The following is a 26442-nucleotide window of genomic DNA, read 5'->3' as shown; positions in this document are numbered from 1 at the left end:
AACCTGCCCTGGAAGAAGTATAGCTAGATTGGTCACCTCAGAAGCAAGGATGACAAGGTCTGGTTTCACATACTTTGGACAGTTTTATCAGGTGAGCTCAGTACCTACAGAGAGGCTTGGTAGCGAATTAGCAAACCAGAGAAAGATCCTCAACAAGATGGATAGACGCAGTGGGTAGCAACAGTAAGCTCCAACACAACAGCTGTGACGGTGGCACAGCACCCGGCCGGGTTTCCCTGTTATACACTGGCTCATTATGCGGCACATCCCGCTCCACGGTACCACAGAACAGCCAGAAAGCAACGACGGGCAATGAGTTAAGAAATGAGCACATCCTGTTTGCATAGAAATTTTACTTCTGATTCTGAAACTTGAATGTCATATAATTCTCGTGTCACAAAATATTCGTGTGATTCTGCGAACCATTAAAACTGTTAATCCCCATTCTTGGCTTGTGGGCCATACAGAAAGTTGGGGTGGGTCAGACTTGAGCTGCGAGGCATGGTTCACTTACCCCTTGATCTAAAAATCTCAACACAATGGCTCAATAGTTACGAAATTGCTAACATTTTTTAAAATCATAAATTGTAGTTTACTATATAAAAGTCTAAGAGAGAAACTATTCCATTTAAATGTCTGCTGCTATTTGTATTTTTTCTTCGGGAAAGGCTTTCTCTGTCTTCTGCCGTTTAAGAGGTGGTTCTTCACGATTCTCTGTAACAAAGTCAGAAAACATATTTTAGGTAAGGTGTTTAACATTTGAAAACTGGACTACATAATACAGGCATTTCAGAGACTTGCAATCTAGTCAACTTAAATAGGACTACTGTATTAATAGGGACTTATATTTTAACAAAATCATCCACTATTTTATGGAACAGCATACATACTAAACTTCATGAGATTCACAGAAACTAGTCATAATTGACTAGTTGGCAGCGGGTTCCTGAATCTGGGTAACAAGATTTAGCCTTCCGCTTTCCAGATTTACTAAGGAATGTAAACTACTCCCACTCCTCACTTACTGACATGGTCAGGTTACAGAGACCAAGTCTTTATGAAATAATCTGCACACAGGGGGGACTGGAGAGCCCGGTGGCGTAGTGGTTATGTGTTGGGCTGCAATCCACATGTCAGTAGTTCAAAGCCACCTAGTAGCTTCTCAGGAGAAAGACTGGGCCTTCTACTCCCGTACACAGTCTCAAAAATCCACACCAGGTCACCATGAGTCAGCACTGATTCGATGGAAGTGAGTTGAGAGTAGAGGGAAATGGAGGATGGCCACTGCAGATCAAAATGGAAGCTGACGACATCATTGCAGAACTGTCTAGTCTGTGAGAATCATGCCCCAGCCAAGTTGCCAAGCTTACCTTAACCATTACCTCCAGCACTACTCTTCCCCCCAAACTTGGTTAATGCACAAAATCTCGTTGGTGAGTATGGTTAGATTTTGCACTAATTGTCATAAACGCAAACAAACTTGCTGGATAGCCAGAGTGGATAAGCAATGAGTCTAACTAAAACCAACTGCCATCAGAGTGGATCCTGACTCAGCAACCCTCTGGGACAGGGTAGAACTGCCTCTCTGGATTTCCGAGACTCACTCTTTATGGAAGTAGAAAACCTAGTACTTTCCCTGTGGAGTGGCTGGTTATTTCAAACTGCAGCCCAATGTGTAACCATTATACCAACCATGTGACTTAAGTGAAGAGATATATCCGGGCCTACCTAGGTTTCTGGCTTGGTTCTTGTAGAGGACAGCAGCAGGAATCTGAAAGGTGATGCACAACATTTCCTTATTAGGGGCCACATTTCTCACTAGGTGAACCGAGCTGCATGCCTCCAAGGACGCCCCTAACACAGCTCCAGCTTGTTGCTGAACATCCTCAGCAGGATGAGCATCTTTGGAAAAGCTGTAGCAGTGCACTATGGGAAGCTGCTCACTACGGCAAGGCGGCCCATCTAAAAGCGATTTGAAGGCACCGAGAAACTCTACAGCCTTAGCAGGCAAGTTCATGACCACATGCACAGAGTGTTTTCTTTCTCTTGACAACGGTTCCAACTGCCGCACTAACTCTTCTCTCACTGGTCCTTGAAGGAAGTCCTTCCCATCCAAGTTGTAGACTTTTACTTTTTGGTCCACTTTATTTAATTTGCAATTGTGCACTAGCCACTTATGGGATTCCGGATTGAGATCGTTGGCAAATACAGTGCAATTTTTCTTTGCTGCTGGAATGACAAATGGCCCAACCCCAGCAAAAACATCAAATAGGACATCCCCAGGTCTGAGAAGTTCTGTGATGCGGCTGTGCTCTGTGGAGAGACGGGGATTCCAATAGACTTTGGAAAAGTCAAATTCATAGTTGTAGTTGTTTTCTCGCACCTGAAAAAGAATATTATACTTGTGAGTAAAGTGCTTACTCTCAAATTCCAGGCACCGATCAATGTTTTTAAAAAATATGGGGGGGGGGTCTGTATACAGGAGCCCTTGGATTGTACAAACAACGTGCCGGTCAGCTGCTACCCCACAGATTGTAAGTTCGCGTCTACACCAAGGTGCCCGTCATCTGCTGAAACAGCCACTGGCAACCTTTTGGAGCACAGCTCTACTGTGACATGCATGGCATCATGATGACTTGGAATTAACTAAAGACAGCTGGTTTGGTGTGTGTACACACACACACACACACACACCTTTCCTCATAGAGTAAATAAGAGTGCGTTTAAGGGCTTTTAACTAGAATCCTGGTATTTATGCTACATCAAAAGCCTCTAAATACCTTTCACTAGAGTAATGAGAAAAGTTAGCTCTTTAGAGCCAAATGGTCTCTCTCATCTTAAAGGACCAACAAATATTTTGCAAACCATATGACTTTTTACACATGTGCCAACTGATTGGCTTAATACTCGCATGTTACTAGATGGAGAAGGAAAGCCCCTGAACTCGAAAAGTACATGAGGCACAGCTGCATGAGAACAGCTGGTTTGGAGGTAGAACATGTACACGGCGCCGGCTTCCTTCCTCTTGGTTTTCCATCTGTAACAGGCGTGGCAGACATATGATATGACATTGAGGTATTCTGTTACAAGTTTTTTGTTTATAAATTAGAGCCATTATATAGGAAATCATTACCATTTTTTTACATTTCCCAATTTTCTTGGATAAACCAAGTATATACAACGAAGCTCGTCTTAGAAAGAAAGTGAAGACTTTCAACCACTTCTTTGGGATTATGATAAAACCCACCGCTGATGAGTCGATTCCGACTCTCAGCAACTCCCTACATGGCGGGGCATAGGGTTTCCACGGCGACACATCTTTAAGGAAGCCAACTGCCTCACCGGCCTCTCTCAGAGCAGCAGTGGAGCACCACTGTGCCAGCAGGGCTCCGTATTATGACAGAAAACCAAACCAAACCAAAATTAGTTGTGGGGTAAAACTGCCCATTATTTACGTCCCTTAATTTTATGGATGAAGAAACAAAAGGCTGGAGTTCTTCAGTTCTGTAAATCTAATGACGAAACACTGTCAACACCTAATATGGAATTCACAGATAATGAGGATCAACTACAGTATTTGTGAAGCTACTAACAAATATGACTTTATGTCCACTGAAATCAGGACCCAAACCAAACTTAGGGTCCAGCTCCATCGAGTCGACTGTGACTCGCAGCAATGTAGGGTTTCTGAGAGTGTAAATCTGTACAGGAGCATACAGCGTCATCTTTCTCCAGCAGCGCCGAGCAGCTGATGGGTTTGAAATGTTAACCTCAAGGTACGCTCAACAGCCCTGAGCTTGCTCCTTCAGTAAGAACATAAAGACCGCATGTAGAAAGAGAGCCACTATTTACATTCCGTTGTAAACAGAAGCGAAGTCAAAAAGCATAACAATAAAGGTTCCTGGGGGGCAGGAGGGGGGAAGAAGGGATACACGGGAGCTGAGATCAAGCATTTAGGAAGAAAGCAAATGTTTGGAAACTGATGGTGGCAGTAATTGTACAATTACGTTTGATCGGATTGAATTATAGATTGTTGTAGCTGTAAGAGCTCACAATAATTATTTTTTTAAAAAGCACAGCTACCAAATCAAAGGAAATGTTTGTTAAACAAAAACAGTGAAATATTAAACAAAAATAGCGAAATGTCCATCTCCTCCATCTGGTCTGTACCTGTCTCATGGCAGCACTGCCATCTCTAAGCCGTCCCTGAAAGAATGGCCTGATTTATACACGTCAAGACAGTAGCACTGGCCTCCTCAATAGTCAGGTTTGTGGAACAAACAGTCTGAAGGGGCAAGACAGGGTTGAAGGGTGGAGGGAGTAAGGTTTTTCCACAAAGGTCTCCTAGTACAGCCCTAGCCACCCGTGAAGAATGCGCAGGTGCACTGTCCTGACGGAATCAATTCCTCAGCGCAACTCTCCTGGCCCTTTCCTCAATCTTCTAAAAACTTTCCTAATAAGCCCCTGGAATCGTCCTATGTCCTTTGAGAAAATATGCTCAGATTACCCCTTGGGAATCCTAAAATACATCACCTTCGGAGCTGACCTCTCTACCTTGAACTCAACTCATTCGGCAGGTCCCCTGAGAAGTCAGGGTTTTGGTGAGCTCTTTTTCTGACGCCCCCTGAGACTGAGGCTGGGACTAGCGGGAGAAGAGAGCAGCGCACTGCCCTCAGAGACATGCTTCAACACATCTCATTCACAATGAGCCGGTGTGCGCCTGCGCTGGGATCCTAGTAACAATACTTTTCACTTGCCCCCGTGTGAGGGGACTGCAAACGGGTTATGGAATTGGAAGGTGAACAGCATCTTCCCATGAGCTCCCTGAGGGCCCCTCTTACGTGCATATCCACATATTTAATAAAATGGAATCACTATAGAGCCTGTCTTGTATCTTCCTTTGTATATCACTTAATTTACCAATGGGTGACTTTAAAAAAATAATTTATCGGGGGCTCTTACAGCTCTTAAAAGGTTCCATACATCAATTGTATCAAACCTATTTGTACATATGTTGCCATCATCATTTTCTAAGCATTTACTTTCTATCGGAGCCCTTGGTATCAGCTCTTCTTTTTTCCCTCCCTTCCTCCTCCACTTGTGAACACTTAATAACTTATAAATTATTATTTCATTTCTTACACTGATTGCTATCTCCCTTTGCCAGAAACATTTCTGTTGTTCGTCCCCTGGCGTGGGGGTGGTGGTGGTTTGTGTGTCGATCATTGCGATCACTTCTCCCTAGAACCTCTAATGATTAATGACCACATTATTGCTACACTTGAATTTAACTAATTCTGTACTGATGAACATTTAGGTGGCTTTATATGTTTGCTTATTTTATTATAAAACCTATCGTGGAGAAACTAAACCATTTTACTATTTTGTCCAATTAGATCCTTAGAATAAATTCCTACTACTAGGATGCTGCAGCCTATTTAAGACAGTGAGCTACAGTGTAATACATGGAAAAAAACTATAAATCATCAAGTTGGTTTCAGGAAGGAGGGTGGGTGGGAAAAAATGAGAAGCTGATACCAAGAGCTCAAGTAGAAGGCAAATGTTTTGAAATGATGATGGCAACAAATGTACAAATGTGCTTGACACCATGGATGGATGGATGGATGGACGGACGGACGGACGGACGGTGATATAAGAGTTGTAAGAGCCTCCAATAAAAGGATTTAAAAAATAAAAAAGACTGAGCCAGTACCACACACTTTCTGTGTCCCCTTTCGTCCTCATGCCTACGCTAGGGCTCACAGTCTCACAGACGCATCAACGCTGGGTGCTAGAAATACTTTTCAAATCCTGGCTTCTGACTCTTGGAGAATCTTGATAATCCACAGCAGAAGATGATAACATACACCCCATACCTTGGTCATCATGTTCTCCTCGCCAGACAGCACTTCCATTTGGAAATTTCGATAAGTGTTGTCAATATTATTGATTTTATTTACTGCGGAAGTGATTCCTGGATTTTTGTCTATCATAACTTGGCCTAAAAGAAAAGATGAAAATTCATAAGACTGCCTATTGGTTGCAAATGTGAAACTGAAGGAAGTGTACTTTCTAATGGCTCATAAGACAGTAACTCCTTACGGTGTGTAAGAACGCCAAACCAAACTCACTGTCCTCCAAGTCGACTCTGACTCATGACCCTATGGGACAGAGCAGAAATGCTCCCCAGGGTTTCTGAGGCTAGAAATCTTAAGGGGAGGGAATATCTTCAGCTTCCCCCTCGGGAGCAGCTGGTATGTTCACACAGCCCATCCTGCAGTTAGCAGCCCGAGGTCTGGCCTACTACGCCACCAGAGCTCCCTCCCTGTGGAGAGTGGCAGGCAAGCCTCAAAATTCAGCAGATTATTACAACTCTGTGAGCCTCCATGCTTTTACTAAACTTCCAGTATTCCAGCACAAGTAAGCAAGACGGCATCAAGGAAGGAACTGGAACTGCATGGAAGGAAAGAGATGGAGGAATACTGGCAACAAATGGTCTCAGAAAACACCCACAAAAACACCGGCTTGTTCCCACTGGCTTCCAAGCAAATGCTTGCTTTACTGTGTGCTTGAAACAAATGCTTCCACTTTGGCACTATATGTCAGCCAAACCACCTTTCCATCTAAAACAAACAGATTCTTTTAGCGTCACAGCAAAATAAAAGTTTATTTACTTAATTGGTTCTTTTTCTCAAACATTTGCCAGAACAGACAAGCTACAATGATCATAGAGAATCATATACCAAAATAGTATATTGAGGACTTATTCCAAACTTATTTTTTGTCTTAAAACATTTCACTCACAGCATTTCTAAGGTACATGCTCTCCCATTGCCTAAGGACAACTTGATCTGTCAGTTCATAACAGTACTGAATATAACACCACCAGTTTGTCCAGCATCTCTCTCTCAAAATTAGGCACTTGCTTCTGAATACATCATCAACAAACCAATCATTGCTCTTACCCTACTTTGTTTCAAGTATCAGAATTCAATTTTGAAGGTGCATTAGTTTAATTTGTAATGAGATAGTATTTTTTACAAAGCTTATTCTGAAAGTCTATAGTAAACATTTAAAAATTGGCACAATATGAGCCTGTTTTACCTTTAAAGAGCTGCACGGGAACTAGGGTACCGTGAGGGCTCCTGACCCCATGCCTGCTTCTCTATGAAAGAGGCAATAACGAAGGAATGCCAAAGGGCCTTTGGAGTTAAAGTAGGCAGTGGACTCACTTACACCCAGCCCCAGTCACAAGGATCTGGGTCTGCCTAAGTGTTTATTGTGCTCCTACTGTACGTTATCTGCCCCTTCATCAAGAGACAGGCCATGCACCACGGTACCCGCCTGAACGCCTACTGATGCAGGCTACTGTCAAAATGATTCCCAGAATTCCTAACAGATGCATTTAAAAATAAAAATAAATTATTTACCTGGAGACGGCATGTATATCAAATATTTATATAAGGAAAATTGTGACTTCTGACTCATTCTTGCCTTTTTGTCCTACAGAATTAGGAAGCCAGGCTCAAATCCAGTACAACCCAAATATGAGCAAAAGCATCATTTCTTAAAGACTAACCCATTACCATCAAGTTGGTTCTGACATATAGTGCCCCTACATAGGTTTTCAAGACTAAATCTTGCCTGGAGCGGATAGCCTCATCTTTCACCCAAGGGGTAGCTGATGGGTTTGAACCACTGACTTTGTGGTTAGCAGTCCAACGTTTACTCAACAATACCATCAGGGTTCCCATGGGCATGGAGCAGTAAAAATACAATCAAAGTATGGTCCTTAACATACAGAAGAGGCTCAATAAGTATTATTGACTTGTGACTATAGAACTCCCAAAAGTAAGAAACTAGCACCCAACAGTCTAACGAGTCTTGTTCCCCAACAAGGTACTCCGTTCACTGCAGCTGCCAGTTCTGCCAAGGCAAGTGATTAAAGTTTAATAGATACAGTAGATTAATTGGATCAAATGGATCTTTAACTTATACCGCACTTTAAATAAAAGCTCGGACTGACACCTGGCGATGCTGCTGCGTAAACGTTGGACTGGTCACTAAAAGGTCCTTGGCTCGAATCCACTAACTACTCCAAGGGAGAAAGGTGAGGTGGTCAGCTCCTGTCAAGATGTACAGCATCAGAAACCACACAGAGACCCTGCCAGTTGGGGTGGACTCCATGACAGTGGAGTTCCATGGGCTACGACTCTGGAAGGAGCCCTGGTGGTGCAGTGGTTAGCACATTCGCCAACTGGTAGCTTGGTGATGCTTCGAACCCACCAGCTCTGGAGAAAGATGTGGCAGTCTAGGGGGCAGTTACTTCTACTCTGTCCAATAGGGTCAGTGTAAGTCAGGACTGACTTGATGGCAGTGTTTTTTTGCTTTTTCTGACTCTGGAGTGATGTCCCAGGGTGGTACAAGCCCTGGATGTGCTGGGCTGCTAACCACTCAGAAGCACCTGGGAAAAGAGATCTGGGGAGAGCCACTTCAGAAAAGCCAGCCAGCAGCTGAACCCCTGTGGAGCACAGTTCTAGCTGGGGGCCACAACAGACTCCATAAAAACTACCCCAAAAGGGCATTTTCAAGATGTAGCTCAAGACCCAGCCTAAAGCTAGAATGGTTAAATGCCCACTTCTGTAATTCGCTATTTATAAAAACATTTTCAGAACGAAAACTAGGTCTTGCTAGAATTGCTCCCTAGCACTTGAACATTAATAACGACACACCTACCAATTAGATGCTTGAAAGGCAGCTGGTGATCGCGAAGGTTCAGGTGGGCGATGTGCCCAATTCTGCTGAACCCAGACGTCACATCCTGGCCTTCAGGAAGCACAGCTTTCAAAACTTCCTCTGACTTGAAGTTTTCATAAGTTAGTTCCAAATTATACCTTGTTATCTGTGGACTGACATCGAGCTGCTTTAAAAGATTGAGTTCTGCTTTCTCGAAGGGATCGGAAGAAAACATTTTATAGGGATCCAACATAATGAGCCTACCGTCTTCGTCTTCAGGATCTTCAATCACCCGTTTTATGCCCGGGCGCTGCAGAGCTGCCCTTTTAAGAGAGCGCATCAATTGACTGACTATTTCTTTTCTCACTTTAAGGACTGGAATGGTGACCATCTTTGTAAAAGCTGTTCTATCCAGTTCCGTCATTCCTCGGACACTGGAGGGTGGGGAGAACAATTCAGGGTCTCTCCGGCATGCTTCTACTTCCGGCATGGTTGAGAAATGCTTCCTTTGACCCTCCAAGACAAGGGCACATGTCCTCAGCTTTTGTGCTGGTGGAATCGGTGGTTTGGGTTCAGTACTGATCCAGTGCCCCACTTTCAGAAGTATTCTTGAGAATCCAAATGGCCGCCATAAGATCCTACAAAAGACAATCATTTTTAAAATGCCACAAAGCTACCAACTTGCATGTCCACAACAGCATTTGAGAAGAGATCTCTAAATGCTGTTGTATGTGGACAACGACAGTTTCAGTGTTGTGGATGAAGTGTATTGTTTTCCATGTCAGGATGACTTGTTAGTGGTAGATAAGGCAATTTGTGCCTTCAACCCACCTGCTGCCAGGACAGAAGGCCTAGTGATTCGTTTGCCTCCCCATACTCATGGAATCTCAGCACCCACAATTTCCTACAGAACTACTTTGAAACAGGAAGGCTAACGTTTGAATTAAAGGGTCATCTCTAAATGAATCGGTCATTACATCTGTGGCTTTACCAGTGGCAATATTCATAATAATCTTCTTCGGGGTGCTGACTGTGTCCGCTGCTGTGCTGACCGGACACGTACATTATCCCCTTTGAGAGGGTGAGGCCAATCTTAAAAGTAGGTTAGTGAACTCAAAGTCTACTAACTAGTTGCTAAGAGGGGGCTGAACAGACATTAGGCTCAAGACTGACTGGCTTCAGTCAGGACCGGCTGGCCTCCCTGTGAGATCTATTGTTTGTCTGTCTTTGACGCATTACTCCACACGTCCTGCCTCAACTCGAGGCTTTGGAAGAGGAGAAGTTAGCTGAGACGCGGGTGCACATCGCATCAACAGCTTCACGTCTTCCCCTTGCACTGCACAACCCGAGGTCTCCGCGGGAAAAAGAACGAGGCCAGTGCCGGAACCGTGTAGGACAATGAAGTCAAACTTGGCACGCTGGGTTCACACGGGCTCCGGCAGAGGACCGTGGGATGGTCCAGCAGTCACTTAGCCTCGGTTCCCGCCACGGTCAAAGAGTTTGTGAAAATCGTAAAACCGATTGCTCCGAACTCGGACATCACTCAGCACCAGGGCAAGCGGCGGGCAGGCATGGCGATGCTCCGGCGCCCAAGTGGCTGGAGGCAGAGGCGCCCCGAGCGGCCCGGGACGGCCATCGCGACCACCGCTCCAGGCTCCGAGAGCCGGCACCCGGCGGTCAACCTCATCCCCGGCGCCGCGCCACCCCGGCCGTCCCGCCGCCGGCTCCCGGAGCCCACCGCTCACCTCATGCTCCGGTGCCGGTCGGAAATGGGTCGCCGGGCCGGGCCGCCGTGACGTCATCGCCGCGCGCCTCCGCGGGCGGCGTCATCAAATCGCGCCGCCGCCGCCTGCCTGGGCCAGGAGGCTGGGAATGCCGGAAGGACGCGTCGGGCAGCCCCGCCCCGGCGCGGCTGAGGACGGAGCGCTCGGGTCCCGGCCGCAGACGGGCTCGGCAGTCGGCGGCCCCGAACATGGAGGCGCCCTGGGGGAGCATCAACGTCGAGCGGGGCTGGTATGTCTCTGCCCAGGAGCCTGAAGAGGCGGAGGCAGAAGAGGCCAGCCCGTTGCTAAGCAACGTAAGTGGGCGTCGCTCCTCCCTGGTGCCCGTGGCTTTGCTCGAGTTTTGCCAAGACGGGGATGAGAATGGGCTTGGAAGGGGAGCGGGGAGAGGCTAAACCCAGACCCTCTGTGTTGCCCGAGGAGGGGCGAGGATCCCCAAGGCAGCCGCCGAGCTCCAGATGCGATCCAGTGGAGCCCTTGAAAGTGGGCGACACCCGTCCTGCCCTAGCAGGACTCCTCCACCTTGGTGCAGCTCCTCCTGTGGTGGGGACCCCCAACCATAAGATTACTTTCGTTGCTACTTCATCACTGTCATTTTGCTACTGTGAGGAATCGGGCGACCCCTGTGAAAGGGTCGTTGGACATCCCCACCAGGGGTCGCGACCCACAGGGTGAGAACCACTGCCAAAACCCACAAGTGAAAAGGTGCAGGTGGGGGAGCTGGGAGGAAGGGGGGGGGAAATGAGGAGCTGATGCCAGGGGCTTAAGTGGAGAGCAAATGTTTTGAGAATGAGGGCAATGAATGTGCAGATGTGCTTTACACAGTTGATGTATGTATGAATTGTGTTAAGAGTTGTATGAGCCTCCCAAAATATGATTTAAAACAAAAAAAGAAAAGGTGCAGACCTGGATGAAAGAGATGTAGCCCTCAGTGAGGACTGGGGTCAGGACTGGAGGAGCTGCCCGGGCTTCAAGTGACTCAGTGCTGTTCGTTAGCCTCTTTGTCGGCTTCCTCTTTCCACTACCAGTTTTGGCAGATCTTTGCAAAAGTCACGAGACTTGCTTTTCTGCCTTAATCATTGAGGGGGCTACAAACATCTTACTACAGAGATACTTATCGATGAGGGAGTGAGTGGAGGGCCTAATGTGTGCATACCACTTCTCTGATTCTAAAACATGCAGAGAACCTCACATTCCTGGACAGTAGCAGTTTCTAGGACTTTGCTCCCAAATGCTCTTTGGAGGAAGCCCGTGGACAGCGTTCCCCTCCCCCTTGCAATATGCTTCCGTTTCTTTTTTCTGTTCCTAACTGCCCATCAGCTGGACGAATTTAGTGAGGTCTACCAGCGGTTGGTTATGCAATCCTAATATTTGGGGAGCAGTAGTTTATTCCAGCAACCTCAAGCTGACTTCATTCTCCAGCCTTTGTGCGTCCACTCCTGCCTCCCCTCATTCCTGTCCTATCTTTATCTCCTGCAGTCATAAGGTTGGTCATGAGTTTTCCTTAAGGTCTACCTGGTCTCTGTACTGCTGACGTTCTTAGGAAGCTCAAGTATGCCTGGAGTTGGAGAAAAAGAAAGGTGAAAGGTGGGGAGGGAAAAGAAAAGAATCCATGCTAATTGAGACACTCCTGCGTCACATTGCCTGGCTGGTGGCAAGAGAACTTTGCAATGAGTTGACCAGACATTTCCCATCCAAACGTTTTAACAGGATTACACTTGTGTGCTTCCAGGAACGCCATGCCCAGGGACCTCGAGGTGTTTCCTTTGGTTTCTCTGTGTTTAATTTGATGAACGCTATCATGGGAAGTGGCATCCTTGGCTTAGCTTTTGTTATGGCGAATACTGGCATCCTTGGATTTAGGTGAGTTTTTGTTTTAACTATTCCCCATCCCCACCCCCACGGGGAAGTACACAGAGAGGCAAAGAGTGAGTCAGGCCCTGTAAAACGGTAGTCTGTAATTTCTAGTTACCTTATTTTTAGGAGTGTAGCGTTTTCTTGCTTGCCTTCCTTGTGGAGTGAACACTACTGAATACTTTTTATCATTTTCTTTAAGGATGGCGGATTTTTAAAAGTCGAAACTTGATCTGTAGCTCTTACATAATTAAGAAATGGCTAAGTCATTGTATCAAATTGCCTACTGTAACAAGTACCACAAGTGGCTGGTTTTACGGAACAGAAATGTGTTTTCTCAGATGCAGGCTACAAGTATGAATTAAGGGCATGGGGTCGCTATGAGTAGGAATTGACTTGATGGCAGTGGGTGTTTTGGTTTGGTCACAGGAGAAAGCTCCGCCTACCCTGGGGTGGAGTCTCTTCCCTCTGCATGCTACCTGCATCCCTTCCTTACCACCCCTGCCCCTTGTGCTTGCTTCCTATCGAATCTGCTTTTTCTCATTCAGAAGTGATTTGGTTCAGAACACATCCTTCATAACAGAAAACCCAGTTTTCAAAGATGTTCGTACCCACAGTTACAAGGGTGAGGATTGTAACACGTCGTTTGCGGAGGACGTAATTCAATTCATAGCCTTGGCTAAAATGAACTAAAGTCACCAGGCAGGCTACTCATGAACAGAACTTTTAAGAAGGTGCATAAAGCATAAAATCCTTTGATTCCTCTTCGTCGCCTCCTATTCATAAATAATCCTGCTTTCCTTTTGGGGGCTCAACACCTATTCTCTTGACTTTTCCATTTCATCTTCCAAGGCTTGGTTATGATGCCAGTTTGTCCACCACAAAAGACATGCCTGGGTTTTTGTGCTTTGTATATTCCAAATCCCCCAAAAGCAAACTCACTGCCGTCAAGCTGACTGCGACTCACAGCGACCCTAAACGACAGAGTAGAGTAGCTCGTGTGGTCTCTGAGACTGTAAATCTTTATAGGCGTCGACAGCCTTAGCTTTCTCCCAGGGAGGGGCAGTGGTTTCAAACTGCTGATCTTGCAGTTACCAGCCCAACACATAACCCAGTGTGCCACAGGGCTTCTTTGCTTTGTCTGTTAGCATGTTGTGCAGTCACTCTGTTGTTACAATGTTTTCATATTTGTTTTTAAAGCTCTACTGAACTCTGAAAACCTGTAAGACAGGACCTGGTCGGTAGCCCCTGGCAAGCAGTATGTCTAAGAGAATGAATGAATACTGTATTTGTTTTGTTTGTAGAAGCCTACCAGGAAATTTAAAATTCACAGAAATATACAAACAGCTGAGTGTATATTACATGATTAGGACTTTCTCAAAGTTAATTTACTCATGGTCATCAAACGACTCTCGCAAAGAGTGAAAAGACTGGAGGAAAAATATTGAACAATGGCCTATCTGAAAAGGGACTAATGTGAAAATGTGTAGAAAACTTCAACTTGTCACCAACAAAAAGACAGACAAATCTTAATTTTAAAATGGACAGAGGAGCTAAGTAGACACTTTCCCAAACAACAACACATGAAGACAACAACCGCAAGAGGACATGCTCACGATCCTTAGCCCTTAGAGAGATGCAAATCAGCGCATCGCTGAGATACTGTTTCACTACAGTAATCTGAGCAAGGGTCAACGAGACAGAAAAATGCAGGCACGGGTGTGGGGCCATCCGAGCTCTCAAGCACTGCCGTTGGACCGTGGCCATCCGAGCTCTCAAGCACTGCCGTCGGACCGTTATACGGACCCACCGTGGAAAAGGGTGTGTTGCTCTCTCCCATCTGAGCCAGCAGTCCCTCACTGTCCTAAAGAAAGAAGAGCGTCTGCACACCGTGTTCACTGCAGCATCACCCGCAAAAGCAAGGAGATGACAGACGCCGAAGTGCCCATCAGTAGATGGCTGGATGTATAGGTGATTGTACATACATATAATGGCATATTATGCAACTTTAATTACGGTAGTCATGAAGAAGCCAAGGAAGATGTCATGTGGATGAACCTAGAGGACATTGTGCTGAGTGACAGTAGGTCAGTCACATTAGGAAAATTGTTGTCTGAGTCCACTAATATAAAAAGTCAAAGAAAGGGTTACACCAAGAGAAGAAAACATTTTTTTGATGGAGGGGAGAGGAGGTCACTAACTAGACAATAAACCAAGATCAACCTTCTAGTTCATTTGGACTCGTAGTGACCCTGTAAAGAATTTCCAAGACTGCAGATCTTTATGGAAGAAACAAAAAGACTCCCATCAAGCATGTTCCCTTTCCTATGTAGCTGGTGGGCTTGAACCACCAAACTTGGGGTTACTATCCCAGTAGCTAGCCAATAGTGCCACCAGGATTCCTAATAATTGGCATATGTGTTTTTGGGAGAGGGGAAAGACATATAAACAATGGGCTGGACAACACAATAGCCCTAAAGACTCGGAAGACTCGGAGATGTGCAGGAGAGTTATCACTTGCATTATTGGACATAAGACGGTGATCTGAGTGATACACAGGCAGACAGGCAGGATGAGTAGGTGAAAGGGACTTTATTCCCATAGATAGATCTGGGAGGTGGTATTTCTATGTATATTTGCACATGGTATAAACTCCCATTTTTTTTAGTAAACCAAACCTCTGCCATCTAGTCGGTACAGATTCAAACCTGATCCTGTGGGACAGGTTAGAACTACCCCTGTGGGTTTCCAAGACTCATTATTTATGGTAGTCAAAAGCCACTCCGTTCTCCTAAGGAGCAGCTGGTGGATTCGAACGGCTAACCTTGGAGTTAGTCCAACGGGTAACCCATGATGCCACCACAGCAAATAGGGAGCAAAGGTATATACACTTCTTAGCACTAAGGGAAAGAGTCACTGGGCCTAGAGGCTTGGTACTATAGTCTTGGGATATCAAGGTCATTTTACATAACAGTTCAAAAGACAATGTTCTACATTCTGCTTTTGTCAGTAGTGGTCAGGGGTTTCTAGTGGTCATCTAAAATGCTACTGTTGGTCTTCAGAGCAAAGAAGAATGAAAAAAATTTAAGACCCATGGACACAATGAGTCTAAAGTATGAAGAACTAGAGGTACTCTGCTCCCACCACTGACCAGTTTAAGTGGGATCACCATAGAGGGTCCTAGATAGAATCAGAGAAATACGTAGGAAAAAACTCAAAATGATGATTAAAAAAACAAAAAGACCAGGCTTCCTGGTCCAATGGAGACAGGAGAAACCCTGAGATCATAGCCCTTGGTCACCTCAGTGTTGAACTTTCAGTGAGACAGGAGCTAGGCCTAAAAGGTATCAGTAACGTGAGGGAAGGACACACTGCCTAGAACAATCACCATCAGCAACCAAAGGGGTAGCATTTGCTCTGGGATGAGCCTCAGAAGGTACAGAAGAAGGACAAATGCAAGTAGAGAAGAGTAACAAAGTGGGAAACAAGCCAATGCACTGTTGTCATTACAAACAATAGCATGAGGCAAAAGATTTATGAATTCTTGAATAGAAAACCAACTTACTCTATATACCTCACTCAGCTCACAATGAAAAGCTTACCTTAAATGAAATATGTATGGACTCTCGTTTAGGACTATTTCATTTTATGATGAATTTATTTTTTATTTTACTATTGATATTCACCCATTTACATATATATTAATTCAAAGTATTTTATTAGGACCTGTGTTAAACCGGGTTGACTCCAGAAACAAATCCAGCGACATATCTGTGTGAAAAAGAGCTTTATGTCAAGAAGTAACTGTATATCAGGGAAATATTCCAGCCCAGTCCCAGACTAGTCCACAAGCCCTTCTTCAGACTCCCGCAGCCACATGCAACGATGCGGAGGGCAGAAAGGGCACAGACGTGGGTGTGGGTACAATGGTGCTGCTGCATCTCCAGGGATCTGGCTGCCATCAGGGTCAACCAGCAGGAGGCGAAGGCAGAGAGAGAGAAAGGTTCCCAATATCCTCCTTCTGAGAAGGCCACGCCCACAAGGGGGGTACCATCAGGCTGTGACCTGACTGACAGGTTGAATGCCACCCTACACTTTTATACATCTTTAAGGTGACGTGAAGTTACGTAACTCCCATGGGACCTAATCCAGACATCATACCGGTCAATAGTTCAGTCATATCAAGCAGTGTTGTATAATTGCTACCACAATTAGTTTCAAAACATTTTTTTCCTTCTTGTACTCCTTGATACCAGCTCCCCATGCGCTCCCCCACCTCCACTGCCGTGCCCTGCTGGCCTACCCTTATTCTAGTTTGATCTCGATAGATTCATCCATTTGGGGTTTCATATACTGAAAAACAAAAATACATAAGAGTCAAGAAGTCTACCAACAATGGCAAAATACGAGAGAGAGAAACCAAATGGAAAAAAAGTCAAACCCAGAGAATATTAAAAAAACAAATTAAGTACAAAGTGTATCAAAGGGGAGACTGAATGACAAGTGTAGCCATTAAAGTCAGATGTATCATTAAAATCGATTACAGTCTCGATGGTAGTGTTTTTTATCTGGCATTCAAGTTATTACCGTCCCTCAGTCAGGGTCTGAGGGCAATCACGGGGTCCTGCACATACATTTGGGGCTCCTGTAGTCATCCAGAACCACCGGCATATCAGAATCCCACAGTTTAAGCTCTGATACCATTCCCTCATTGGATGTGGATGATATAATGTACAATCCTAGGATCACAGATGTTATTGTGCCGCTTCAATATAACCCACATTTTCCTGATCTTAAAACTTCAGAAATAAAAATGACGCCTGAGCCTTGGCATAGGTTTTACACCCTGGGCTGCTATCTACAGGACAGGAGTGCAAACCACCAGCCGCTCCGTGGGAGAGAGCTGGGCCTCTCTACTGCTAATAGTTACCGTCTCGGGAACTCACTGCATCGACTCGATGGCTGTGAGTCAGTTTGAAGGCAAGACAAAATCAGCATACTTTGGGGCTCTCTTTGAAGATCATGGCGCAGCTGCTAACCAAAAAGTTGGAGGTTTCAGTCCGCTTGCAGTGCCTTGGAGGAAAAGATGGGCTGTCTACTTCCCAAAAGGCAGCCATTGAAAATACTTTGCGTGCCATCGAGTTGCAGCTGACTCCATGACCCCATAAATGAGAGGAGACGTGCCCCGTAGGGTTTCCAAGGCTTTCTGCATTCTCTCAGGAAGCAGACCGCTTCATCCTTCTCCCGCAGGGGTGTGTGGTTTCTGACTGCTAGCCGGCCCTATAGCAGCACTCCGCTCAAGCATGTGCTATCAGGGCCCCTGGGGGACCCCTCTGTCACACGGGTTCTCCATGAGTGGGCATCAGCGCAGTGGTGATCATCTGATTGTGAGGCCATCTGCCTCTAGTGAGGTACAAAATGAAGGTGGGATGTTTGAAGCGTGGGGGATCCTGACTTGTATCCTTTGCCATTTTAGTTGCTTGCTGCTGATGGTTGCTCTCCTGGCTTCTTACTCAGTCCATCTCCTGCTTAGTATGTGTGTTCACACAGGTAAGTGAAACCACGATGCCGGCTGAGGTGGTAAAACAGCCGCTAGAGAGTGTATCTGCTACAGGCTGGCGTGTCTGTGGTCAACTCGATGGTTTTGTTGGGTGTTGGAATGGAGAATTTCAGAAGGTCAGGCCATCCAGACCTAAGCCTCTGGGGGATTATCCTAGGACCAAAGGGGAGGAGGACAGTGGTGTCCTCCCCTGCCTTTTTCAGTAGCACACGCACAGAGGTCTGGCCCAGAGTCAGCTGGTGAGCTCCCAGAAGGTGCTTGATATCTACTGTCCTTCCTCATGGGAAAGCGGCAGCCAGGCATTCAGTCGGATCCTGGGCGATGATTTTCTCAAGAATGCCTTCCCGGGCTTAATCCTACTGCCCCTGCCCTCTTCTGTCAGAAGTCAAGGTGGCAGAAGGTGGCGTGTAGGAGGGGAAGTTGCAAAACTTTGGAATTAAGCTAGATTTGCTTTGTTAGTATTTACTTGTAAGTCTGGATTAAAGTAGTTTTTTCTTCTTCTAAATGACTGGAGTCTATGCAGTTTGATACAACATGTTTGGGTGGGTGTTTTCCATTTGGAACTCTAGTATGCAATTTACCTATGTATTGAGTAAGGTCTTTTAAGTTGCAATAAGTACAATTTGCCCTGGTTATAAATGAGAGCTGTTCTATCTGCGTCTTTAAATGGAATTTGTGAGTTGTAACAAGTGCATACAGCTCTTATTTAGCCGTACTATACTGTAAAGAGTCTCTGTGGTGTAGTGGTTATCCGTTGGACTGCTAGCTGCAGAGTCAACAGTTTGAAACTGCAAGCCGCATTGCAGGAGCAAGAAGAGGCTTTCTCAAACTCCCATAAAGACTGATAGCCTCAGAAACCTACACAGCAGTTCTACTCTGCCCTACAGGACCACTTTAAGTCAGAAGTGACTTGACGACAGTAAATTTTTTGGAGTTTTATTGCAAGAAAGGAAGCCTGGTGATGCCATGGGTTCAAACCACAGGACTGGTGGTTCAAACCTACCACAGGGCTGGTGGTTGAAACCTACCAACCCCTCTGCAGAAAAGATGAGGCTGTCTGCTCCCATGAAGAAGTACCGCCTTGTGAACTAAAGGGGGTAGTTCTATGCCATCTTAAAGTGTTACTGAATCAGAATCTTCTCCATGGCGGTGGGTTAGTGCAAGAAAACATTCCTGATATTGCAGTGGTTAAAGGCCCTGGCTACAAAGGCCAAACCAAGCTGCCACTCCGTAGAAGTAAAATGAGACAATCTGCTTCTGGGAAGATTTGCAGGAACCATATGGTCAGTTCTGCTCCGCTCTAAATGGTCACTGTGAGCCAGAATCAATTTGATGGCCGTGAGTTTGGTAGTTCAGTTTGGTTTTGGTTTAGTACAAAAGAAGGCGCAAAGCCTTCTTAATGATTAAAAATCTGCATGGCATCAAGTGAAGGTGATGGGGATGAAGAACTGGTTGCAAGGAGAGGTTGGATGAAGCCCTTGGTGACACAGTGAGTTAAGTACCTGCCTGCTAACCAGAAGATCTGTGGCTCAAGCCCCCCAGGCACTCTGCTGGAGAAAGATGCGGAAGTCTGCCTCTGTAAAGAATTACAGCCTTGGAAACAACTATGGGGCATCTCCTGCTGGTCTCTGTGAATCCGAATGGACAGCAGTAAGCTTGGCTTCAGAGAGTGACAGATTCAGTTCTAAGGTAGACGAAGTCTCCTTTTTCTTAACTTGTCTTACGATATTTTAGATTTTAAGCAGGTACATAATACAGATTAAAGTGAGACTTTTCTGGCAAAACAAGACAGGGTAGCCCAAAGGTACCACTTGAAAATTCCAGGACTCTAAAAATAGTTCTAAAACCACTGCATTGGCAGCAGATGGATATTGGGCCTCAACTCAAGTTCTCCCTCAAGGCAAGAACACTTTTTTCTAATAACATGGCATTCTGTGATGCTCCCCTTCCCTACACGATCGCTGAAGACAAAATGGGTGCTTAAGCAAATTTGGTGAAGAAAGCTGATGGTGCCCGGCTATCGCTATCTGGGAGCCTTAAAGGCTTGAAGATAAACAAGCCACCATCTAGCAACATGAAGGAAGCACACCAGCCTGTGTGATCATGAGTGGCCGATGGGATCAGGTATTAGGCATCTAAGACCCAGAACAAAATCATATCAGTGTGAATTGGGGGAGGTATATGGGGTGAAATGGAGACCCAAAGCCCCTCTGTAGACAATTGAACATCCCCTTACAGAAGGGTCACAAAGAAGAGATAGCCAGTCAGAGTGCAGTATAGCACCAATGAGATATACAACTTTCCTCTAGTTCTTTAATGCTTCCTCCTCCCACCCCTCTCTCCCCCCCACTATCATGACCTCAGTTCTACCTTACACATCTGACTAGACCAGAGCATGTACACTGCTACAGATAAGAACTGGAAACACAGGGAATCCAGGGCAGATAAACCCCTCAGGACCAATAATGAGAATAGAGATACCAAGAGGATAAGGAGAAGGTGGAGGGGAGAAAGGGGGACTTGATCATAAGGATTGACCTATAACCCCCTCCCAGGGGGACAAATAATAGAAAAGTGGATGAAGGAAGACAGAGGACGATAATTTCTCAAGGGTTCATGAGGTAGGAAGGGTGGGGGAGGGAAGAGCTGATATCAGGGCTCAAGTAGAAAGACAATGTTTTGAGAATGATGATGGCCACATATGTACAGATGTGCTGGACACGATGGATGATGTATGGATTGTGAAAAGAGCTGTAAGATCTCCAACAAAAGTATTAAAGAACAAACAAAGAAACCACGGCACAAGTCTGATTTTCTAAAGCCTGCTTGTGCCTCAGAAACAGTTACAGATCTTGTAGTTACAGATTTATAAACCTCAGGGATTCTCATTCCAAAACTCTGTAGGAGGATATTTTATAGACAAGCCCGCAAGATGTTTCTTGTGCAAAGGCAGAGTTGGTTCTCTCATCTCCACGTGGTGAATAACCTGAACTGTTTTCATTGGCCATCTACTTTACGAATATAGGCTTGACTTAGCTGGGCCTAGCCAGCCCTCCTGGGCAGGGCTCTGCTCTGATCTCAATGGACTTGGGTGGACGTACAGACAAGTACAAGTACAAGGAAACAATTAAGGGACAAGTGTTCACCATGGCATCCTGAATTCAGGAATGATAGCCTTCTCACTGCCATGGAGTGGATTGCAACTTATCAAGACCTTCGAATAGGCAGACCTGCCCCCTGGGTTTCTAGGGCTTTACATCTTCATGGAGTAGACAGCCTCATCCTCCTCCCTCAGATCTGCTGGTGGTTTTAAACTGCTGACTTTGAGGTTGGCAGCCCAGTGTGCACTGTGCTCCCAGGGCTCCCAGCGATGAATGCATTGGTGAGTGTATTTGTAGATCCCGAGGCTTGAGTGGCCTTTGAAAGACATATTTTGACATTTCACTTCTGTGTGTGTGAAATACTTACTTAACTGTAGATGTTCTTTTAATTATAGATGCTAATGAAAATTAAGATTTTCATTAATTTTGTCTCTGTGAACACTTTTGCTTTATTCATCTCACTTATTTGGGCGTAATGATTACTTGAGTTGGTGGAAATCTGCAGGTAGTATTCCTGTTTTTCCTGCCTGTCAGTTGGTCTATATTTAGCTTTAAAGCTCTGGACTCATCTGGTGTTCTTTTCTGTCTGTTACCTTGGGGAATTATAAAGTGAAAACGATTTCTCTTTTTCCTCTTTTCCTTTGATTTCCCCAGCTTCCTTGGGTCCATGGACTAACTTCTTCATGCTCCTTCACACTCACTGATGTACCCGTCTTCTGTTGACTGAATCCCCTCAGTCCTTGTGAGATTCTCTGTGGAGGTAGGCTTTTTATTTTTCACAATCAATGCAGCAAAAGACTAGAGAATCGTGTGTAGCCAATTTTCCCCTTAGTTTATTGGATTGTACTAAATGAATATGCTCAGATAGGATTAAGTGGTCAAAAGAAAGATTATCATAATCCTTTGCACATGAATATCTCCATCGATTTGCCTGAAGGTAAAAGATTAGGAGAACGTTTTGTCTTTTTAAAAATGACGGGTCTCTTTTATGAAATTCTCCTATGCAGGGTTTGGGATATATAGGTAGTTTTCTTGAGAACTGAAGTTACATATAAAGGACTTAATCTCTTTAGCCTTAATTGTAAAAAATAATAATAATAACTCTGTAGCTGGTTAATTGTAAAATGGTACATAAGCTTTCTGGTCCTCACTTTTCAAATATCAGAAATGGGGATGATAATTAAGCCTATCTATACAGTAGCTACCAGGGCTATTTTGAAGAGTAAATAAAAGAATGCAGATAACCCAAGCCTGGCTTAGTTGTAATAATTGTTCAATAAACGATCTCTACCATTATCATTTGTCTCTTTCAACTATTGCCTTAGAAAAGGCAATAGACTAAAACACCCAGAAAATAGTTGCTTGAACAAGATAAATCATTTCTCAGTAAAAAGAACCTGACGTCAGCAATCTGTAACTGGTATGGTTGTATAACAGTGTTATTAAGGGTGCATCACAGGGGCAGTATTTCTGTTCCAACATTCATGTGTGCTGCCCTGCTCCTGCCCTCCCCCAACACCGCCGATCCTTGAGTTCCAGGATGACTTCTGAAACTCCAGCTGTGACCTCCACATTGTAATGAGCAGATGTTGTACCACTGTTCGAGGCCACTGACAAGTGACAGGCCACACAAGCTGTGTTAGTCAGTGGGTAAACACTTCACTCACACAGGAAGAGACAGAGTGACTGGTAGAGTTCACTGGTGGACACTGGTAGAGGGCAGTTGTTCCACAGTCTATCCTCTTGTGCTACACTCAAGAGATCTCGTTCCTTCCCCACCTGGAACAGATGTAGAAGTGGGGCCAGCAAGGTCCCATATGGTACCCCTGTATGAGTAAGAAATGGAATTATTGTGTACCCCGATCTGGAAAGTCCAGTAAGCAAAAGGAGTCGAGAGAGAAGAGGTAACCCACTTCCAAGTCCCCTTATTAAGGCTTTTTCTTGCTGCTTTAATGGGAAGCCAGGAGGCAGGCCGTTCCCCCAACAGTAGAGTTAAAGAGATTCCTCCCTCCTTAATGCGATTGCAACCTATTTCTAGTACTTAATTCAAATGGTTGCAATGGGGCTTGGAAAATACCATTTTTATTACAGGTGGTAGTGGGTTTTGTTACTCAGGTAGAAAGAGAGAAACATGCAGCAGTCTCTGCCTTGAAGGGTTCTTCTTTGGCCAGGCTTATAATACATTGTCCCTGAGTAACACTGTAAACTTTCATAACTTAACAAAAATCTATGGGCTCATGATTCCAATCCAATCTCTAGATTCGAGTATTCACAATGTAATTGGATCTCTGCATAGATACCCCAGAGGCATGTTCAACTACGTTCACCATTCCATTCGTTAGCTTTCACGTGGCCTCAGAGAATGGTACCAACCAGTTGAACTCATGTCTCCTGTACCTCACACTTTGGGGCAACACCATTCAACTTTGTAAAGATTTCTAAATGCTACTATGCAGTATAGACCATAACTACTCACTGGGAATTTTAATTGTGTTGAATCTTAACGTGTGTGTACCATATGATTTCAAAGAAGAAAGGAGAAAATTAAAATTTAAATAAACAATCTAAAAATTCACTGCCAGCTTGTCGATTCTGACTCTCTGCAACCCTGTAGACCAGAGTAGAACTGCCCCTATGGGTTCTGAGACTATGAATCTGTATGAGAGTAGAAAACCTCATCTTCCTCTCGTGGAGAGGATGGTGGTTTTGAACTGCTGTTCCTTTGGCTAGCAGCTCAACCCATAATCACTGCGCCCCGATGAACATATGTTTATCTGGTAAGTGGGTCTGAGATAGGAAACACAATTATGCCATTTCCTCTATCAGTGTATTAGGCTGGATTGTCTAGAGCAGGGGACCTCAAACTTTTTAAACAGGGGTCCAGTTCACTGTCCCTCAGACCCGTTGGAGGGCCAGACTATAGTTTAAAAAAAAAAACTATGAACAAATTCCTATGCACACTGCAGATATCTTATTTTGAAATAAAAAAAACATAAGGGGCAAAAACACCCGGCAGGTCAGATAAATGTCCTCGGCAGGCCGCATGTGGCCCGCGGGCCGTAGTTTGAGGACCCCTGGTCTAGAGAAACAAATCCAGTGACACTCATATATGTATAAGAAAGAGCTTTAAACATAACGAAGGTATCCCAGCCCAGTCTAACTCAAGTCTACAAGCCAGAGCTCTCTTCAGACTCCTGTCACTGTAGGCTGGTGATGCAGAAGAGGAAGCTGGGAGATCCCAGGCTGGTGGGAGCAGAGTCACATGGATCCAAAGTCAGTGGGAAACATGGCAGGGCAGTGGCAGCTCTCAGGGTTGGGCAGCCCACATGCGACCACCCTTGGAGGCATGTAAAGTCTCAGCCAGCAGGAAAGTGACGTGGCAGAGAGAGCTGAAGGTTCCCAGTTTCTTATAAGAAGGCCACACCCCCAAGGAAGACGTCGTCAGGCCGGACCTGATTCTACCCCCACACGTCCTTGCATCTTCAAGTTGACCTAAAATCTAACTGCAACCATCAGTTCAGGGTTTTTTTGTTTTTCTTTAAAGCTAACCATCAGGTTACTACTGTGTGCTTGATGCTCTCTTCACTGATCATGATTTGAGATAAGCTTCTCAAGTCTTATGCGATAAGATTCTCTCAATTTTAGACAGTAGGAAGCAGGCACCGAGAGATCAAGGAACTTTCTGGAGGTTGCACAGCTAGCCAGTAGAAGAGCCGATACTCAAACCAGTCAGTGTATCTCCGGAGTTCACTTTCCTCTACATTGTGCTACCATCTCTCCCAGATTTCTCAGAAGTCTGGACTTTTCTTCTTGGGAGACGGTAAACCAGAGTTACTCTGGACTCAGAGATAGTAGGTAGAGAAAGAGCCGGTCATCTTGCTCAAAACACGGGCACTAAGAGAAGTCAGCTCTCTGATGGGAATCCCCGCCTCCTTTCTCCTGAGTTCTGAGAATGCTGACATCAAGTTAAAGGATTGGAGGAATGCTGTCTATGGAATCTCCTCGGTCCAAGAAGAAATACCTGTACCAACAAAGAATTGAGGCTACTCCAAGGAACTTCTGAATTCCTCCTGACTGTCATGTAATTTAGCCTGCCGTTCAGTAAGCCTTAGTCATGCCCATAGAGCGGCTTTCTGCTTAGCCTTTCAGTGTCTTACACTGACTGGACAATCAACAGATAGCCTAATCTCACCAGACACTTGAGGAAAACCGTTAACATGAATGGTATATGCTTATAACAATAAAAGAAGGAAGGTAAGCGATAAAGGAACACAGGAATAAAAGGAAACAGATAAATTCAAGAAGCAGATGAAAACTTTGGTTAAAAAATATCTATATTGAATAACCTCAGAGAGCTAAAAGTAGATTTTGCATACTGACACGAGAACAGGAAGTTATAAAATGGGGTACATTTACATAATAATAGTAGTAGAAATTAAAAATAAAATTAGAATTAATTGAGTAGTAGAATTAAAAAAGTTCAGGAAATTCCTTAGAATTAAAGAGAGTGGGGTGGGAAAGCTTGAAAATAGAAAATTTGGGATTAGTGCAGAAGGTCCAACATCCAAATGAGAGGAATTTCACACAGGGAAAGACAAATGGAGCAGTACAAGAAACGGCCAGCAGCAAAATAGAAGGGAAGTCTCTGCAGCAGAAGGAAATTACCTTCTAAATGGAAAGAGACTTCTTTGTATCTAATACGAGGGGCAACCCCCCCCAGACCCCCCCAAAAGAAAGCAACCCTAAAGACTTCCCCTGGGTGGAGCGTTCATAGGTATCATTTCCCCACAGGCAGCATCCAGCCACTCGCTCTGAGCTAGTGCACCAGTGGCCCTAACCTGGGAAGGTCCTCTCTGGTCACAGTGAATTTTTTCATAAAAGCAGTTTCCCTCAAACCTTGTTTTTTTGTGGTGGCTGATTTAAGAGAACAGCATGCAGCTGTGAAATTTTGTTTCCTGCTTGGGAAAAATGCTACCGAAACGGTTATGATGTTGAACACAGCTTGCAAGGACAGTGCTCTGGGGAAAACTCGAGTGGTTTTCTTGTTTCAAAAAAGGTGAAATGTCGATTGATGACAAACCTTGCTCTGGACTTCCATCAACTTCCTGAACAGATGACAATGTTGACAAGATTCATTTACTTGTGCTCAGGGACTGATGGCAGACCGTTGAAGAGAGGGGAAGTTATCTGGGCTACCGATGAGTTCAGTTCAGCGAATTTTAATGGAAGATTTGGGAATGAGAGGGTCGCTGTGAAATTTGTGCCTCTGGTTCTGACTGACCAGCAGAAAAAGCATCGATTGGAAACATGCCATGTTTTGAAAGAACAGCTATGAAGCAATCCAGACTACTTTCCCAAGGGCATTACTGGGGATGAGACATGATGCTATTCTTACCACCCTGAAAGCAAA

The 26442-nt window shown here is 44.9% G+C and overlaps 2 protein-coding genes across 5 annotated transcripts in view; one reads left to right on the top strand and one right to left on the bottom strand.

Annotated features, from left to right (window-relative positions):
• Positions 1–335: 335 nt before the first annotated feature.
• On the bottom strand, positions 336–10598 carry TRMT5 (tRNA methyltransferase 5). Of its 3 annotated transcripts, none has more exons than XM_075532078.1 (5): positions 10482–10598; positions 8737–9374; positions 5877–6001; positions 1729–2383; positions 336–714 (listed from the first exon to the last, which is right to left on the bottom strand). In XM_075532078.1, the coding sequence occupies exons 1-5, from the start codon at positions 10484–10486 to the stop codon at positions 629–631; spliced, it is 1509 nt and encodes a 502-aa protein (XP_075388193.1). In that variant the 5' UTR covers positions 10487–10598; the 3' UTR covers positions 336–628. The 3 variants fall into 3 exon arrangements, with proteins under 3 accessions (XP_075388193.1, XP_075388194.1, XP_075388192.1); XM_075532079.1 differs by having other exon boundaries at positions 9001–9374; XM_075532077.1 differs by lacking the exon at positions 10482–10598 and having other exon boundaries at positions 8737–9406.
• Positions 10591–26442, top strand: part of SLC38A6 (solute carrier family 38 member 6) — a 72069-nt gene continuing 56217 nt past the window's right edge. For both annotated transcript variants that reach the window (XM_075532080.1, XM_075532081.1), the window contains exons 1-3: positions 10591–10813; positions 12250–12380; positions 17848–17921. In XM_075532080.1, the coding sequence (XP_075388195.1) occupies positions 10709–10813; positions 12250–12380; positions 17848–17921 (310 nt within the window). In that variant the 5' untranslated portion in view covers positions 10591–10708. The remainder of the gene's footprint in view (positions 10814–12249; positions 12381–17847; positions 17922–26442) is intronic.

This window comes from Tenrec ecaudatus, chromosome 14, assembly GCF_050624435.1.
Source record: "Tenrec ecaudatus isolate mTenEca1 chromosome 14, mTenEca1.hap1, whole genome shotgun sequence".
Classification (NCBI taxonomy): domain Eukaryota; kingdom Metazoa; phylum Chordata; class Mammalia; order Afrosoricida; family Tenrecidae; genus Tenrec; species Tenrec ecaudatus.
The sequence above is the reverse complement of the archived record's forward strand: the minus strand, read 5'-3'. Positions and strand labels throughout refer to the sequence as shown.

Bases quoted from the DNA above. Each gene is read 5' to 3' on its own strand.
- TRMT5 (XM_075532077.1), bottom strand. From the start codon at position 9,391: ATGATTGTCTTTTGTAGGATCTTATGGCGGCCATTTGGATTCTCAAGA. The intron at 6,002-8,736 runs GTAGGTGTGTCG...CTTTTCTTTTAG, and splicing joins GCCTTTCAAGCATCTAATTG to GCCAAGTTATGATAGACAAA. The intron at 2,384-5,876 runs GTATGGGGTGTA...ATTCTTTTTCAG, and splicing joins AGGAGAACATGATGACCAAG to GTGCGAGAAAACAACTACAA.